Source organism: Elephas maximus, chromosome 14 (assembly GCF_024166365.1).
Source record: "Elephas maximus indicus isolate mEleMax1 chromosome 14, mEleMax1 primary haplotype, whole genome shotgun sequence".
Taxonomy (NCBI): Eukaryota; Metazoa; Chordata; class Mammalia; order Proboscidea; family Elephantidae; genus Elephas; species Elephas maximus.
The window spans coordinates 71179735-71197427 of NC_064832.1; the positions used below are offsets into that span (position 1 = coordinate 71179735).

The 17693-nt window shown below is 40.9% G+C and overlaps 1 protein-coding gene across 2 annotated transcripts in view; it reads right to left on the reverse strand.

Moving 5' to 3' along the window:
• EDNRB (endothelin receptor type B) overlaps positions 1-17693 on the reverse strand; it is a 38644-nt gene that overhangs the window by 8933 nt on the left and 12018 nt on the right. For both annotated transcript variants that reach the window (XM_049853058.1, XM_049853057.1), the window contains exons 3-4: positions 483-595; positions 142-346 (exon numbers count right to left, since the gene is read on the reverse strand). In XM_049853058.1, the coding sequence (XP_049709015.1) occupies positions 142-346; positions 483-595 (318 nt within the window). The remainder of the gene's footprint in view (positions 1-141; positions 347-482; positions 596-17693) is intronic.

Here is a 17693-nt window from a genome sequence, read left to right on the forward strand (position 1 = left end):
CCACTGCACCATGTGGGCTCCAATTTATGCCAAGGACAGTTATAAATCGATAGCTATCCCAAGAAGGGTGGTCAGGAGGAAAATAGCTAAATATTTGCAAGGTAAGAATAGAAAAGGGGGGAGAAAAGGAGTAAAATTTACCTGCATGAAGGCTGTTTTCTGAGTGGGATGAAGCAAGCAGATTCGCAGAGAACTTCCATTGTAGTCAACCGTAATCATATCAAAACCCACAGCTTCAGGGACAGCCAGAACCACAGAGACCACCCAAATTAAAACAATTTCCACCGCTGTCCATTTTGGCACCCCAATTCCTTTAATTCGACTCCAAGAAGCAACAGCTCGATATCTGAAGATCAAAATAGCATGGGTTCTCAAGCTGGCAGAGCCTAGTTTTATTGAATTACAGAGTTTGTTTTTTAAGCAATGTAGTGATCAAGAGTACAGTATTCAGGATATACCTGGCTTTAAATAGAAGGTCTCACCTGTCAATACTTAGAGCACATAGACTAAGCACAGTGATGCCCACGGAGGCCTTCTGTATGAAAGGCACCAGCTTGCACATCTCAGGTCCAAAGGGCCAGTCCCCTGCGAGGAGCTACATCGAGGAGAAGACAAGAATCTGAGAGGAAGTTTTACACAGCACCTTCTGAACGGCATTGCTTAGTGGAGAGTAGTTAGCATGCGGAGTAAGATAACAAACCCAGGTTCTTCTTCTTTCCCTCATGGAACACCCCTTTGAAAAGCACCAGGTTTGATATCTGGAACAGGACAGTATGTTGGCAATAATGAAAAAGCAGCCAGTTCATGAGGCTCCATCATGCAGAGCTAAGGGTCAGGATCTCCAGTGTGGACCAACTGGTACCGGTCGCTTAGGTTCCCCTCGCAAAATTGAACCCGCAGTGCTGATAACATCTCTTTACTGTCATGAGCTTAACAAGCCCAGGTGATGGCTTAATCAAGCTTTAGGTTAATTTAAAAATAGATTGCTCCTAAGCTGAGGAGAGCAGACTAATCATATGGAGAATAGTGTGTGTGTCCACACACTTGTTTTTTTACTATAAACAACTTACTTAACTAAACATTAGCTCAGCCCCATGCTGCTCCTTGAACAAACACATCAGTCATACTCCTGGTTTAGAGCTTCAGCGCTAGGTCTTTCCTTTTCTTGGCTCTTTGCCAAGATCCACTTGGCTGACTCCCTTACCTCCTTCAGCTCTTGCTCAAATCTGACTTTCTCAATGGGACCAATCCTGACCTCACTATTAAATGCAGTAACCAGCCAAGCCTCCCAATCTCCCTTCCCCTACTCTAAAAAACAAAACAAATTGTTGCTATCAAGTTGATTCTGACTCATGGCGAGCCCACGTGTTTCAGAGTGGCATGAAGCAAACAGGTTGGCAGAACTGTGCTCCATAGGATTTTCAATGGTTGTAATCTTACAGGAATAGATTGCGAGGCCTTTCTTCCAATGTGCTGCTGGGTGGATTTGAACCACCAACCTTTGGGTTAGCAGCTGAGCACAAATGGTTTGCACTGCCCGGGAACCTGTTTTACTTTCCCTTTCCTCCATAGCACAATTACTTTGTATTGTGTATATCATTCTTTTCTAGTTTTTTTTTTTCTGACTGGCTTCCCTAGAGAATGAGGTAGAATATGTGCTCCACAAATGCCTAGAACAGTGCCTGACACACAGTAGATGCTTAATAAATATTCAAACCCCTAAGACATATAAAAACCAAACTCGTTGCCATAGCGACACTATAGGACAGAGTAGAACTGCCCCATAGAGTTTCCAAGGAGTACCTGGTGGATTAGGACTGTTGACCTTTTGGCTAGCAGCGTTAGTTTTTAACTACTAACACCACCAGGGTTTCCTTAAAATATACAGGCACTGGCTATACGACAAGCAAAACAACATAGCTCTTGCTATTATGTGTGCATATTTTTAAAATTTATTTGATTACACAACAGCAAAAAGACATAGTTCTTACTATTCTACTCTATTTCTGTTTATCTGTCTTCAAAATAAGCAATCATCTATTGTTAAACAGTTATTTTCTTTCGAAGGACAGTTGGGTGTATCCCACACCAGTAATGAATCACTTTAGGTAAACATCTGGATAGAATGTTCATGAGATTTTTAAAATAAAGACAACTATTTCACATCTATGTTTTTCTTTTTCTTTTTTTTAAAATGCTTTTAAAAATACATTTCCAAAATTGAAAACTGTTTTGAAACACAATTGAGTCTTTCTGTTCTTTTCTGAGTTTTTCAAGCTGGGTGACGGTTCTATAGTTAGAACAGCACCTAAGACTAAAATGTGTGTCTCATTATGACTATTACTTAGAGATCCAGCCCAGGGCACATTTCATTTTTTTTTTTTTTTTTTTTATAATGACTTTTATTAAGCTTCAAGTGAACGTTTACAAATCCAATCAGTCTGTCACATATAAGTTTACATACATCTCACTCCCTACTCCCACTTACTCTCCCCGTCTTGAGTCAGCCCTTTCAGTCTCTCCTTTCTTGACAATTTTGCCGGCTTCCCTCTCTCTCTATCCTCCCATCCCCCCTCCAGACAAGAGTTGCCAACACAATCTCAAGTGTACACCTGATATAATTAGCTCACTCTTCATCAGCGTCTCTCTCCCACCCGCTGACCAGTCCCTTTCATGTCTGATGAGTTGTCTTCAGGGATGGTTCCTGTCCTGTGTCAACAGAAGGTCTGGAGAGCATGACCGCCGGGATTCCTCCAGTCTCAGTCAGACCATTAAGTTTGGTCTTCTTATGAGAATTTGGGGTCTGCATCCCACTGCTCTCCTGCTCCCTCAGGGGTCCTCTGCTGAGCTCCCTGTCAGGGCAGTCATCGATTGTGGCCGGGCACCAACTAGTTCTTCTGGTCTCAGGATGATGTAGGTCTCTGGTTCATGTGGCCCTTTCTGTCTCTTGGGCTCTTAGTTGTCATGTGGGCTTGGTGTTCTTCATTTTCCTTTGCTCCAGGTGGGTTGAGACCAATTGCTGCATCTTAGATGGCTGCTTGTTAGCATTTAAGACCCCAGACGCCACATTTCAAAGTGGGATGCAGAATGATTTCATAATAGAATTATTTTGCCAATTGACTTAGAAGTCCCCGCAAACCATGTTCCCCAGACCCCCGCGCTTGCTCCGCTGAGCTTTGAAGCATTCATTTTATCCCGGAAACTTCTTTGCTTTTGGTCCAGTCCAATTGAGCTGACCTTCCATGTATTGAGTGTTGTCTTTCCCTTCACCTAAAGCAGTTCTTATCTACTGATTAATCAATAAAAAAACCCTCTCCCACCCTCCCTCCCTCCCCCCCTCGTAACCACAAAAGTATGTGTTCTTCTCAGGTTTACTATTTCTCAAGATCTTATAATAGTGGTCTTATACAGTATTTGTCCTTTTGCCTCTGACTCATTTCGCTCAGCATAATGCCTTCCAGGTTCCTCCATGTTATGAAATGTTTCAGAGATTCGTCACTGTTCTTTATCGATGCGTAGTATTCCATTGTGTGAATATACCACAATTTATTTACCCATTCATCCGTTGATGGACACCTTGGTTGCTTCCAACTTTTTGCTATTGTAAACAGAGCTGCAATAAACATGGGTGTGCATGTATCTGTTTGTATGAAGGCTCTTGTATCTCTAGGGTATATTCCGAGGAGTGGGATTTCTGGGTTGTATGGTAGTTCTATTTCTAACTGTTTAAGATAACGCCAGATAGATTTCCAAAGTGGTTGTACCATTTTACATTCCCACCAGCAGTGTATGAGAGTTCCAATCTCTCCGCAGCCTCTCCAACATTTATTATTTTGTGTTTTTTGGATTAATGCCAGCCTTGCTGGTGTGAGATGGAATCTCATCGTAGTTTTAATTTGCATTTCTCTAATGGCTAATGATCGAGAGCATTTTCTCATGTATCTGTTGGCTGCCTGAATATCTTCTTTAGAGAAATGTGTGTTCATATCCTTTGCCCACTTCTTGATTGGGTTGTTTGTCTTTTTGTGGTTAAGTTTTGACAGAATCATGTAGATTTTAGAGATCAGGTGCTGGTCGGAGATGTCATAGCTGAAAATTCTTTCCCAATCTGTAGGTGGTCTTTTTACTCTTTTGGTGAAGTCTTTAGATGAGCATAGGTGTTTGATTTTTAGGAGCTCCCAGTTATCGGGTTTCTCTTCATCATTTTTGGTAATGTTTTGTATTCTGTTTATACCTTGTATTAGGGCTCCTAGGGTTGTCCCAATTTTTTCTTCCATGATCTTTATCGTTTTAGTCTTTATGTTTAGGTCTTTGATCCACTTGGAGTTAGTTTTTGTGCATGGTGTGAGGTATGGGTCCTGTTTCATTTTTTTGCAAATGGATATCCAGTTATGCCAGCACCATTTGTTAAAAAGGCTGTCTTTTCCCCAGTTAATTGACACTGGTCCTTTGTCAAATATCAGCTGCTCATACGTGGATGGATCTATGTCTGGGTTCTCAATTCTGTTCCATTGGTCTATGTGTCTGTTGTTGTACCAATACCAGGCTGTTTTGACTACTGTGGCTGTATAATAGGTTCTGAAGTCAGGTAAGGTGAGGCCTCCCACTTTCTTCTTCTTTTTCAGTAGTGCTTTGCTTATCCGGGGCTTTTTTCCCTTCCATATGAAATTGGTGATTTGTTTCTCTATCCCCTTAAAATATGACATTGGAATTTGGATCGGAAGTGCGTTAAATGTATAGATGGCTTTTGGTAGAATAGACATTTTTACTATGTTAAGTCTTCCTATCCATGAGCAAGGTATGTTTTTCCACTTAAGTATGTCCTTTTGAATTTCTTGTAGTAGAGCTTTGTAGTTTTCTTTGTATAGGTCTTTTACATCCTTGGTAAGATTTATTCCTAAGTATCTTATCTTCTTGGGGGCTACCGTGAATGGTATTGATTTGGTTATTTCCTCTTCGGTGTTCTTTTTGTTGATGTAGAGGAATCCAAGTGATTTTTGTATGTTTATTTTATAACCTGAGACTCTGCCAAACTCTTCTATTAGTTTCAGTAGTTTTCTGGAGGATTCCTTAGGGTTTTCTGTGTATATAATCATGTCATCTGCAAATAATGATAACTTTACTTCTTCCTTGCCAATCCGGATACCTTTTATTTCTTTGTCTAGCCTGATTGCCCTGGCTAAGACTTCCAACACGATGTTGAATAAGAGCGGTGATAAAGGGCATCCTTGTCTGGTTCCCGTTCTCAAGGGAAATGCTTTCAGGTTCTCTCCATTTAGAGTGATATTGGCTGTTGGCTTTGCATAGATGCCCTTTATTATGTTGAGGAATTTTCCTTCAATTCCTATTTTGGTAAGAGTTTTTATCATAAATGGGTGTTGGACTTTGTCAAATGCCTTTTCTGCATCAATTGATAAGATCATGTGGTTTTTGTCTTTTGTTTTATTTATGTGATGGATTACCTTAATGGTTTTTCTGATATTAAACCAGCCTTGCATACCTGGTATAAATCCCACTTGATCAGGGTGAATTATTTTTTTGATGTGTTGTTGGATTCTATTGGCTAGAATTTTGTTGAGGATTTTTGCATCAATGTTCATGAGGGATATAGGTCTATAATTTTCTTTTTTTGTAATGTCTTTACCTGGTTTTGGTATCAGGGAGATGGTGGCTTCATAGAATGAGTTGGGTAGTATTCCGTCATTTTCTATGCTTTGGAATACCTTTAGTAGTAGTGGTGTTAACTCTTCTCTGAAAATTTGGTAGAACTCTGCAGTGAAGCCGTCTGGGCCAGGACTTTTTTTTGTTGGGAGTTTTTTGATTACCGTTTCAATCTCTTTTTTTGTTATGGGTCTATTTAGTTGTTCTGCTTCTGAATGTGTTAGTTTAGGTAGGTAGTGTTTTTCAAGGAATTCATCCATTTCTTCTAGGTTTTCAAATTTGTTAGAGTACAATTTTTCATAATAATCTGAAATGATTCTTTTAATTTCATTTGGTTCTGTTGTGATGTGGTCCTTCTCATTTCTTATTCGGGTTATTTGTTTCCTTTCCTGTATTTCTTTAGTCAGTCTAGCCAATGGTTTATCAATTTTGTTAATTTTTTCAAAGAACCAGCTTTTGGCTTTGTTAATTCTTTCAATTGTTTTTCTGTTCTCTAATTCATTTAGTTCAGCTCTAATTTTTATTATTTGTTTTCTTCTGGTGCCTGATGGATTCTTTTGTTGCTCACTTTCTATTTGTTCAAGTTGTAGGGACAGTTCTCTGATTTTGGCTCTTTCTTCTTTTTGTATGTGTGCATTTATTGATATAAATTGACCTCTGAGCACTGCTTTTGCTGTGTCCCAGAGGTTTTGATAGGAAGTATTTTCATTCTCGTTGCTGTCTATGAATTTCCTTATTCCCTCCTTGATGTCTTCTATAACCCAGTCTTTTTTCAGGAGGGTATTGTTCATTTTCCAAGTATTTGATTTCTTTTCCCTCGTTCTTCTGTTATTGATCTCTAGTTTTATTGCCTTGTGGTCTGAGAAGATGCTTTGTAATATTTCGATGTTTTGGACTCTGCAAAGGTTTGTTTTATGACCTAATATGTGGTCTATTCTAGAGAATGTTCCATGTGCGCTAGAAAAAAAAGTATATTTTGCAGCAGTTGGGTGGAGAGTTCTGTATAAGTCAATGAGGTCAAGTTGGTTGATTGTTGTAATTAGATCTTCCGTGTCTCTGTTGAGCTTCTTACTGGATGTCCTGTCCTTCTCCGAAAGGGGTGTGTTGAAGTCTCCTACTATAATTGTGGAGGTATCTATCTCGCTTTTCAGTTCTGTTAAAATTTGATTTATATATCTTGCAGCCCTGTCATTGGGTGCGTAAATATTTAATATGGTTATGTCTTCCTGATCAATTGTCCCTTTTATCATTATATAGTGTCCTTCTTTATCCTTTGTGGTGGATTTAAGTCTAAAGTCTATTTTGTCAGAAATTAATATTGCTACTCCTCTTCTTTTTTGCTTATTGTTTGCTTGATATACTTTTTTCCATCCTTTGAGTTTTAGTTTGTTTGTGTCTCTAAGTCTAAGGTGTGTCTCTTGTAGGCAGCATATAGATGGATCGTGTTTCTTTATCCAGTCTGTGACTCTCTGTCTCTTTATTGGTGCATTTAGTCCATTTACATTCAGGGTAATTATAGATAAATAAGTTTTTAGTGCTGTCATTTTGATGCCTTTTTATGTGTGTTGTTGACAATTTCATTTTTCCACATACTTTTTTGTGCTGAGGCGTTTTTCTTAGTAAATTGTGAGATCCTCACTTTCATAGTGTTTGACTTTATGTTAGTTGAGTCGTTACGTTTTTCTTGGTTTTTGTCTTGAGTTATAGAGTTGTTATACCTTTTTGTGGTTACCTCATTATATACCCCTATTTTTCTAAGTAAAAACCTAACTTGTATTGTTCTATATCGCCTTGTATCACTCTCCATATGGCAGTTCAATGCCTCCTGTATTTAGTCCCTCTTTTTGATTATTGTGATCTTTTACCTATTGACTTCCATGATTCCCTGTTATGTGTATTTTTTTTTAATTAATCTTAATTTGTTTGTTTTTGTGATTTCCCTATTTGAGTTGATATCAGGACGTTCTGTTTTGTGTCCTTGTGTTGTGCTGATATCTGATATTATTGGTTCTCTGACCAAACAATATCCTTTAGTATTTCTTGTAGCTTTGGTTTGGTTTTTGCAAATTCTCTAAACTTGTGTTTGTCTGTAAATATCTTAATTTCGCCTTCATATTTCAGAGAGAGTTTTGCTGGATATATGATCCTTGGTTGGCAGTTCTTCTCCTTCAGTGTTCTGTATATGTCGTCCCATTCCCTTCTTGCCTGCATGGTTTCTGCTGAGTAGTCAGAACATATTCTTATTGATTCTCCCTTGAAGGAAACCTTTCTTTTCTCCCTGGCTGCTTTTAAAATTTTCTGTTTATCTTTGGTTTTGGTGAGTTTGATGATAATATGTCTTGGTGTTTTTCTTTTTGGATCAATCTTAAATGGGGTTCGATGAGCATCTTGGATAGATATCCTTTCGTCTTTCATGATGTCAGGGAAGTTTTCTGTCAGAAGTTCTTCAACTATTTTCTCTGTGTTTTCTGTCCCCCCTCCCTGTTCTGGGACTCCAATCACCCGCAGGTTATCCTTCTTGATAGAGTCCCACATAATTCTTAGGGTTTCTTCATTTTTTTTAATTCTTTTATCTGATTTTTTTTCAGCTATGTTGGTGTTGATTCCCTGGTCCTCCAGATGTCCCAGTCTGCATTCTAATTGCTCGAGTCTGCTCCTCTGACTTCCTAGTGTGTTGTCTAATTCTGTTATTTTATTGTTAATCTTTTGGATTTCTACATGTTGTCTCTCTATGGATTCTTGCAACTTATTAATTTTTCCAGTATGTTCTTGAATAATCTTTTTGAGTTCTTCAACAGTTTTATCAGTGTGTTCCTTGGCTTTTTCTGCAGATATCCTAATTTCATTTGTGATATCATTAAGCATTCTGTAAATTAGTTTTTTATATTCTGTATCTGATAATTCCAAAATTGTATCTTCATTTGGGAAAGATTTTGATTCTTTTGTTTGGGGAGTTGGAGAAGCTGTCACGGTCTGCTTCTTTAAGTGGTTTGATATGGATTGTTGTCTCCGAGCCATCACTGGGAAACTAGTTTTTCCAGAAAATCCGCTAAAAAAAAACTGCAGTCAGATCCCTATCAGAGTTCTCCCTCTGGCTCAGGCTATTCAGATGTTAATGAAGCCGCCTGGGGAGGGTGGGGGAGGGAACAGAGAGATAGGAGAGTAGCAACTCAGAATATAGCCAGAGTTGCTTGTCTTGCTTGGAAAGGCTATTATATCTGAGATTCCCGCGGGCGCGTCGCCTATGTGTGCTGTCTGTGTGGAGATTGCCCCCGGGGGGTCTGGCCCGCTGGAGTCACGGTCAGATCCTCCGCTTCCAGCCCCACGCCCAGCGTCAAGGCTCCCCTACTGGGACGGTGCACTCTCGACTCCAAAATCAGTCGCTGCCTCCCGGGGACTTCTCGTCCCTCCAGCCGCGTGGCCGTGCCGCCCCCGTGAACCAGGTGGGCCCCCTCCCGGGGTTAGTTCAGATGGGTGGAGTAGCTCCCCGTGCTTGTGCCGCGACCGAGTGTCCCGGCTGGAACGCTGTTCTCCCTGCTCCAATGCCAGTCGCTGCCTCCCGGGGACTTCTCCTACCGGCTGCGTCCCACGCCGCCCGCGCGACCCGGATGGTCACCTTCCCGGGGTTAGTTCAGGGGGTGGAGCAACTCTCCGTGTTTATGGCGTACCTGCGTGCAGTCCAAATCCCTGTGGGACGGTTCCCCGGCTCGGGTGCTGCTCTTTCTGCTCCAAGATCAGTCACTGCCTCCCGGGGACTTCTCCTAACGGCTGCGTCCCACGCCGCCCGTGGAACCGGCTAGTCCCCCTCCCGGGGTTAGTTCAGGGGGGTGGAGCAGGTCTCTGTGCTTGTGCCGTACCTGACTGGTATGCTGGCTCCAGGCTCTGGAAACAATCGCTGCTTCCCCGTATTAGTTCGTTCTCCGTCTCTAAATCTGTGTTTGTTGTTCAGGGTTCGTAGATTGTTATGTATGTGATCGATTCACTTGTTTTTCCGTGTCTTTGTTGTAAGAGGGATCCGAGGTAGCGTCTGCCTAGTCCGCCATCTTGGCTCCGCCTCCTCATTTTTAAGTTAGACGTGAAAAATTACAGACGGGTGGAACAGAAGTTTGCAGACTTACCACAAATATGCTTAATTGAGGGGTCTTGAAAGCCTGCAGGGCCAGGCAGGTAACACAGAGGAGGGGAAGGTATAAGAAAGTCTTTGGTGTCAGGAAAATAATAGGGAGTGGTGAGGTCTGGGGCAAACCCTGTTTAAAAGGAGCAGCTGCTAATCAACATCACACAATTTTTACCATCAGGATTCCAGATACAAATATCTCTTGATTTTTCAGAAGAAGTGAGAAATCAGACTGTGTATGAGAAATTCAGCAACTTATAAACGTTATCGACTAATTCACTTAAAAAAAAAAAAAAAACACTATCAGGGAATGTTGTATTAACAAAATCTATTTGTGGGCCAGACTAGCCTCCATCTTGTAACTTCTGCATTAATGAATAGACTCATAACTCTGCTTATTCATTCATTCACTGATTCAACAAACATTTATCGAGTACCCACTATGTGCCAGACACTATTCTGAATGCAGGGTGTATATTGGTGAACAAGAAAAACCCCAAGCTCTCATAGAGTTTATAATCTACTGAGGGAGACAGACTAGAAACAAACAGTTTATATGGTTGTCTTAGTCATCTAGTGATGCTCTAACAGAAATACCACAAGTGGATGGTTTTAACAAAGAGGAATTTATTCTCTCACGGTCTAGGAGGCTATAAGTCCAAATTCAGGGCATCGGCTCCAGGGAAAGGCTTTCTTTCTCTGTTGGCTCTGGAGAAGGGTCCTTGTTGTCAATCTTCCCTTGGTCTAGGAGCTTCTCAGGCACAGGGATCCTGGGTCCAAAGGACACACTCTGTTCCTGGTGCTACTTTCTTGTTGGTATGAGGTCCCCCTGTCTCTCTGCTCACTTCGCTCTTTTATATCTCAAAAGAGAAATTTATTTTCCCACAGTCTAGGAGGCTAGAAGTCCGAATTCAGGGAAGCAGCTCCAGAGGGAGGCTTTCTCTCTCTGTCTTCTCTGGAGGAAGATCCTTCTCATCAACCTTCCTCTGGACTGGGTGCTTCTCTGTGCAGGAGCCCCAGGTCCAAAGGATGTTCTCTGCTCCTGGCAAGGCTTCCTTAGTGGTATGAGTTCCCCAACTTTCTGCTTGCCTCACTTTCCTTTTATCTCTTGTAAAATAAAAGTGGTGCAGATGACACCCCAGGGAAACACCCTTTACATTGGATCAGGGATGTGACCTGAGCAAAGATGTTACATCCCACCCTAATCCTCTTTAACCACAGGCGGAGATTATGATTTATAACACATAGGAAAATCAAAGAATGGAGGACAACCACACAATACTGGGGATCATGGCCTAACCAAGTTGACACGTATTTTGGGGGGACACAATTCAATCCACGACAGGGACCTAACTGAAATAAGAGAGTGAGCCATGCAAAGAGCATTCTAGACAGAGAGAAGAGTACGTGCAAAGGCCCTGGAGTCAAGATATGCCTGATGATCTGGAGAACAGCAAGAAAGTCAGCAAGGCTCCTACAACAGATGACTGAGGTTACAGACCCAGCTACTGAGTAAGTAAAGTTGTAGGGCGAGAAGTCTGAATGTTATTTTGAGGGAATTCATTGCAAGGTTTTGAGCCAGGAAGTGGAATGACCTTATTTATGTTTTTAAAAGATCACTCTGGCTACTTGGTGTAGAATAGATTGTAGGGGTCAAGAGAGAAAGCAGGGAGATCAGTGAGAAGCTTTTGTGGTGCCCTGGGGCTGAGAAGAATGGGTTATAGACTGTATAGAATTTGAAGGCAGAGCCAGTAGGGTATGCTGACGGATTGGATGTAGGGTGGAAGGAATCAAGACACTTCAAGGATTTACTATGTGAATGGTGGAGCCATTACTGAGATGGGAAAGACTCTGAGCAAGCTATAAACTTAAGATTCTTCAAAAGAACTGCCAATTGCCCTTGGAAACAGGAATAAAAATGTTCCCATCAGTTACAGTAAAACCTGAGAAAGTCAGAACCTGTGTAAGAGGGAAACCTGTCAGAGAAGGAAAACTCAAATAGTTTCCACTAAAACCAGCAACAGAAAAATGATAAGGCCTCACCCTGTCAAAGGCAGAAAACTTGCAGGACCCAGAAAAAAAAGGTAGTCCCGTAGAATTCCGGCTCTCACAGGTTTCACTCTACAAAGACTTTGTCAGATCCAGGTTGGTATAAATTACTCAGATAATATTCTGTCTAATCATTTTATTCTCTTTAGTTGTATCACGAAGAAAATAAAAACAATACTTACATGGCACTTATGATAAGCCAGGTGTGATTCTAAGTGCTTTACACATATCACTGAATCTTCAATGTAACCCTAAGAGGTAGTACTATTATTATCCCCACTGTGTAGATAAGAAAATGGAGACACTTAGAAAGTTATTAACTTGTTGTGCTGGTTTTAAAAATCTGCCAACAAATTCTTTGATATTCTTCCCTTCAAAATGTGGTGTCTAATTTTCTTCTCCTAGAGTGTGAGCTGGGCTTAGTGATTAACTTTTAAGGAAGAGAATGTGGTGGAAATGATGTTGTGTGACACCTGAGATGAGTTCTTACAGGGCTTTCTGGCATCTTCTTTGTTCTCTCGGACCACTCAAGTCAGCTGCCATGTCTTCAGGACATTCAAGCTTCTCTATGCAGACGCCAACGTGGGAAGGAACTGAGGCCTCCTGACCATAACTAAGGCTAATCTGCCATATGTGTGATGGAGCGGCCCCTGCAGCCCTAGTCTAGCCTTCAGATAACTGCAGTCTTAGCCAGTACCCTAATGGCAGACACCCTGAGCCAGAACCACCCAGCGAAGCCATTCCTGGAATCCTGACCACAGGCACAGAGAGAAAATAAGTGTTCATTGTGTCAAGCCACTAACTTTTGGGGAATTTGTTGCTTATCATTGGGTTGCTAAAATAGTTGCCCAAGACTGCTCATTTCTGTAAGTAACAGATCCACCTTACAACCCTGGTGGTCTGGCTCCAGAGTCTGTGCTTATAACTACTACAACACCTTTGGGATGGAGTTTTGTAAAATCTTATCTTGTAGAGGAGTCCTTGGGTGGTGTAAACAGTTAATGCAGTTGGAAGAAAGGCCCGGTGATCTAATTCCACAAAATCAGCCTTTGAAAACTCTATGAAGCCCAGTTCTATTCTGACACATGTGGGAAGTTACCAGAAGTTGGAGTTGACTCGATGGCAACTGGTTTTATTCTATAGAAAAGAATGTTTAGGATTAAATAAAATATTACTATTTATAGGTTCATAGGTGTCTGTCAATGATGAAATAACAGGACTCAGGGTAAAATTTTCTCCCCATCTCCTAGCTGTTTTAACCCTATAATGTCCATATTTGGGGATATTGTTAAACATTTTATTCTGTCTCAGATTACTTCCAACTACGCAAATCTTAAAGCACTAGTGGTTCAGTGGTTAAGAGCTACGGCTGTTGAACAAAAGGTCAGCAGTTCAAATCTACCAGGTGCTCCTTGGAAACCCTATCGGCCAGTTTTACTCTGTCCTGTAAGGTTGCTGGTGGCCTAGTGGTTAAGTGCTACAGCTGCTACCAAAAGGTCAGCAGCTTGAATCCACCAGGCACTCCTTGGAAATTCTATGGGGCGGTTCTACTCTGTCCTATAGGATCACTAGGAGTCAGACTTGAATCAATGTCAATGGGTTTTTTTGCATGCAAATACTGGAGGCCCCGGTCGGTCGTGCAGTGGTTAAGAGCTCAGCTGCTAACCAAAAGGTCAGCAGTTTGAATCCACCAGGCACTCCCTGGAAACCCTATGGGGCAGTTCTACTCAACCCTATAGGGTCACTATGAGTCGGAATTGACTTGATGGCAATTTTTTTTTTTTTTTTAGTGCAAATATTGGTACCATGTAGGTACAGACACCAGAAGAATCAGGATGAATGAATGTCCTGATCATTGAAGAGAAACCAGCCTGCCTCATGAAAATGAGCACTGCACTGAATCCTGGCCCTGTTTTGAGGTTACTATTGTTTTTGGCTCAGCCTAAAAATTGGATTATTGCTTTTCATACCACTGGGAAGCCTGCAGCCCAACCTCTGACCCACGCTATCACAGAGGACAGAGAAACACAAACTGGAAATTGTAACCATTCTACTCAAGTTCCACAGAGAGTTAGCGAGAGACCTAATCATAACTGAGAGATTACAATTTTCCAATCTACCCTCCCTAAGGGGAAGGGACAGCAAAGAAGAGAGCATTAACCTTCATCAGCTTTCACTGTCTCATGTTCCCAGTTCAGATCCAAATGCTACTGGTCCACAGAGCATAGCCGAAGACCGCGCACTGTTGCTTCCTTTAATTCCTAGTGAGAAGGACGATTTCGGCAGGCTGCCACTTGCCTCCTGTAAAACGCTCACCAATTGCCTCTCTCTAACCAGAAGCTTTGTGGACACTCAGAGAAGCTGACAGGACCCATGCCCCCTCCTAACGCTCATCTCTGTCATCTTGATGGCCTCTAGCAAGAGAGTCAACAGTGCAGGGAGCTTATTTAAAATGCAAAGGCATCAACTTGTTTAATGCAAAACAATCAGTGCCCTGCATGGGGGGAAATGCCCTTAGGCTATGCCAAAAATCACTCCCACTATCTTCAAAATTTGGTAAGGAAATGTTCTTATAGATTGTTATGGTTCCTGGAAATTATTTATTCTGCCATTTATTGACAAAAATAATGACATTCGACATCTATATTTCAAAGTTCAACAGTCCAGCTTTCCTCTCTGCAGAGGAAATCGATTTCCTTTATTGCAAGAGAAAGCACCTCTAACTTCAAGCCCAGCAAAAACACATTTCTTATTCCCAGGTGTTAGGGGGTTTCCTTTGGACTTTTCTTCTATGAAATCAGATAACTTGAGGGCAAGGTCTGAATACTGAAGGCAAATCAAATACTGTATGAAAAAACTCAGTCTCTGATGGCAAAAAGGATGCTATCATTCAGCGTTGTTTCTGTGTCCCTGCTACGTGACTGACAATTTCTAGGTCCTGTTTAAAGTTCAGTTTGAACATGTTACCTAACATTTATCAAACCTGAGTCAGAAGATACCCCACGGTTAACATTGTAATGGCTCATTCAACCAACAGCTTTTGCAGTGTCAGGCCCTACGGTCAATGTGGTGTTCACTTAACCAAATGACAACCTGTGTCCGTGCTGGCCCTTATTTCCCTCGAAGGCTACTTCTGCTCCCCTAGCTTTTTTTTTTTGGTATGAATAAACACAAATAAATATATAAACACTGAAAATGGAGTCCCTGAGTCATGCAAATGGTTAATGCACTCAGCTCTAGCTGAAAGGTTGGAGGTTTAAGTTCACCCAGCAGTGCTGCAGAAGAAAGGCCTGGCAACCTATTTACAAAAATAAAATCACTCATTGAAAAGCCTACGGAGCACAGTTCTACTCTGACACACATGGGCTCTCCATGAGTCCAAGTTGTCTCATCGCCAACTAGTTACTGGTTAGAATAAAGATGTGATGAAGCTGGTTATAAGGTTTCTGCTCAAGGATGGTCATGATTTCATAACTCTATAATGCAAATAAACTATTTTTATATTATATAAAATTATGTTTATATTATATTAACATTGTTTTTATGCAATATAGCTTTTTTTGTTGTTGTTAGAAGGATAGCAGGAACAGAAAATAAATATCTTTTCTTAAGGGTATTGTTAAATGAGCCCTGCAAAATTTCTCCAACTGAGGGATTTACATTTTTTCTTTTCTGTTTTTAATTAAAAATCACATTCCTTAGAAATTAAATGGGGAAAGCCCTGTTAATACATACCACTGTTAATGCCGGAAGGAATCAAGCCCCATAAATTCAGGAAATGCCGAAGTTAACCATCTTGCAGGAACAAATGTTCACTTGCTTCATTAACCGTACGTACTGTTCTCCTTTCCTCTTTTTGAAAATTAAGCCTCTACACTGAGCTTTAAGTCTGTTTCAGGATGTTCTACAACTTTCCTAGTGCCTATCACACTACCTGGCACACAGTGACCACTCGTTGCTGAGTAACAATGAATGAACAAATGAATTTGATCATAAAGCAGAAATCCTCTATGTAATAAAACCTCTGTCACAAGCTTTCCAGTGCTCATATTCTAAGTGAATTTTTAGAGAGGTGAGATAACTGTGCATTAAAAAACCAAAAAACAAAACCAGCTGTTGAGTTGATTCCAACTTGTAGCGACCCGATAGGACAGAGTAGAATTGCCCATAGGGTTTTGCAAGAGTGGCTGGTGGATTTGAACTGTTGACTTTCTGGTTAGGATCCATAGCTCTTAAACACTGCACCACCAGGGCTTCAACTGTGCATTCATTAGCTTTTTATATTTTCTAGTTTATGTCCTCTCCCTTCCAGATGATCAGGTCATCCTGACACAGAGCCAGGAGCCCTGGGATTGAGGATTGAGGATCTGCTGTTCTCTTGTTGGCGTTCTGCCCTTCCAAGCAAGCTGGAAAAAGTGAAAGACAAAAATTCCACTCTCCCCTCTCTCTCCCCTCCTCAAACCTGTCAAGGAAATTACTGATATAAAACAGAACCTACTGTTGCTTACTATCTACTGGGATTCTCTGAAGAGCTTTAATTGCTCAGAGGATTGTAAATTTGGAGGAGATGGATGCAGTAAACATAACAGCCTGGTAAGAGATGATCATAGAAGAGGATGGGTGAGCTGCATATTAAATAGAAGAACCACCGGGACTTTGCCAGATTACAGTCTGCTCCGTCTCACGGTGCACCATGAACATTTCTCTCCAATGACTGGCATTAAAGAAATGTTTTTGCAGTAAAAGTCAAAAGAGGGAAGTAATGGGGTGGTAGCGTTTCACAGTGTTGGGAAGGGGTGTATTCTTCTGTTTTTTATCTTGGCTTCCTGTAGCAGATAAGAGTTTTTCTGAGTTTATACTAGTGTTTTAACAAGATAGGACACCCTCATTCAAGGATTTCCATGTCAGAACTCCCTTTCTTTCTTATTCATACATACAGAGAGAATTCAAAGTAAGCTGCTGGTCAAGTGCACAGTAAATTATTTTCTTGACATACATTCTGCCTTCAGGGACAAATATCAATTACAAGTTCCGCCAGCATCCATCAAAATGCATTTAATCACATAAAGGTCAGGCTATGTGGGTTAGGAATAAGTCTGTTAGAAGTAATGTCAGCTCTTCCCTTAAGGGTATCATTTAAATAGACTACAATGTGAATGGAGCCCTGGTGGCAAAGTGGATAAGAGCTCAGGCTGCTAACTAAAAGATCAGCAGTTCAAATCCACCAACTGCTCCTTGGAAACCCTTTTGGAGCAGTTCTACTCTGTCCTATAGGGTTGCTATAGAGTCATGATGAGTCAGAATTGACTTGACGGCACACAACAACAACAATGTGAATAGTGTCCCCTGGAGTTGTGCAGGATGAATTAAAGTTCTTGAAACAAAATCTCTGAGAAGCAAAGAGATAGGAACCAAAAAAAAAAAAAAAAAAACAACATTGAAAATATTCCTTAGGAGATATTTAAGTTCATCTCAAATGTATTTTTCAATCAATTTCACAATGAAATTTATTTAGCCTGTAATAGAAATGGATTGCTCTCTCTTATTGTCTGAACTTAAAAAAGTATCCACAGATTATGCTTGAAAAAATTCCATTAGCACTTCAAATATTTTGAAAAGCCCCAGCTAAGAGAAACAACAAATACTATTTATAAACCAGTTATTAGATTTGCTTATCTGAGCTGGGTCCTCTAAGATCACCACGGCACCTGAAGAAATTGAATGTTCATAGTATTCAGCTGGATATATCCGGATAGCCTCATGGCTCAGGACCAGGACTTCCAAACTTTATGAGTCCAACAAACCTTATTCAGTAATTTCGTGCCATAAAAAAAAAAAACTTAGACCTAATTCTATCTGTATTTTA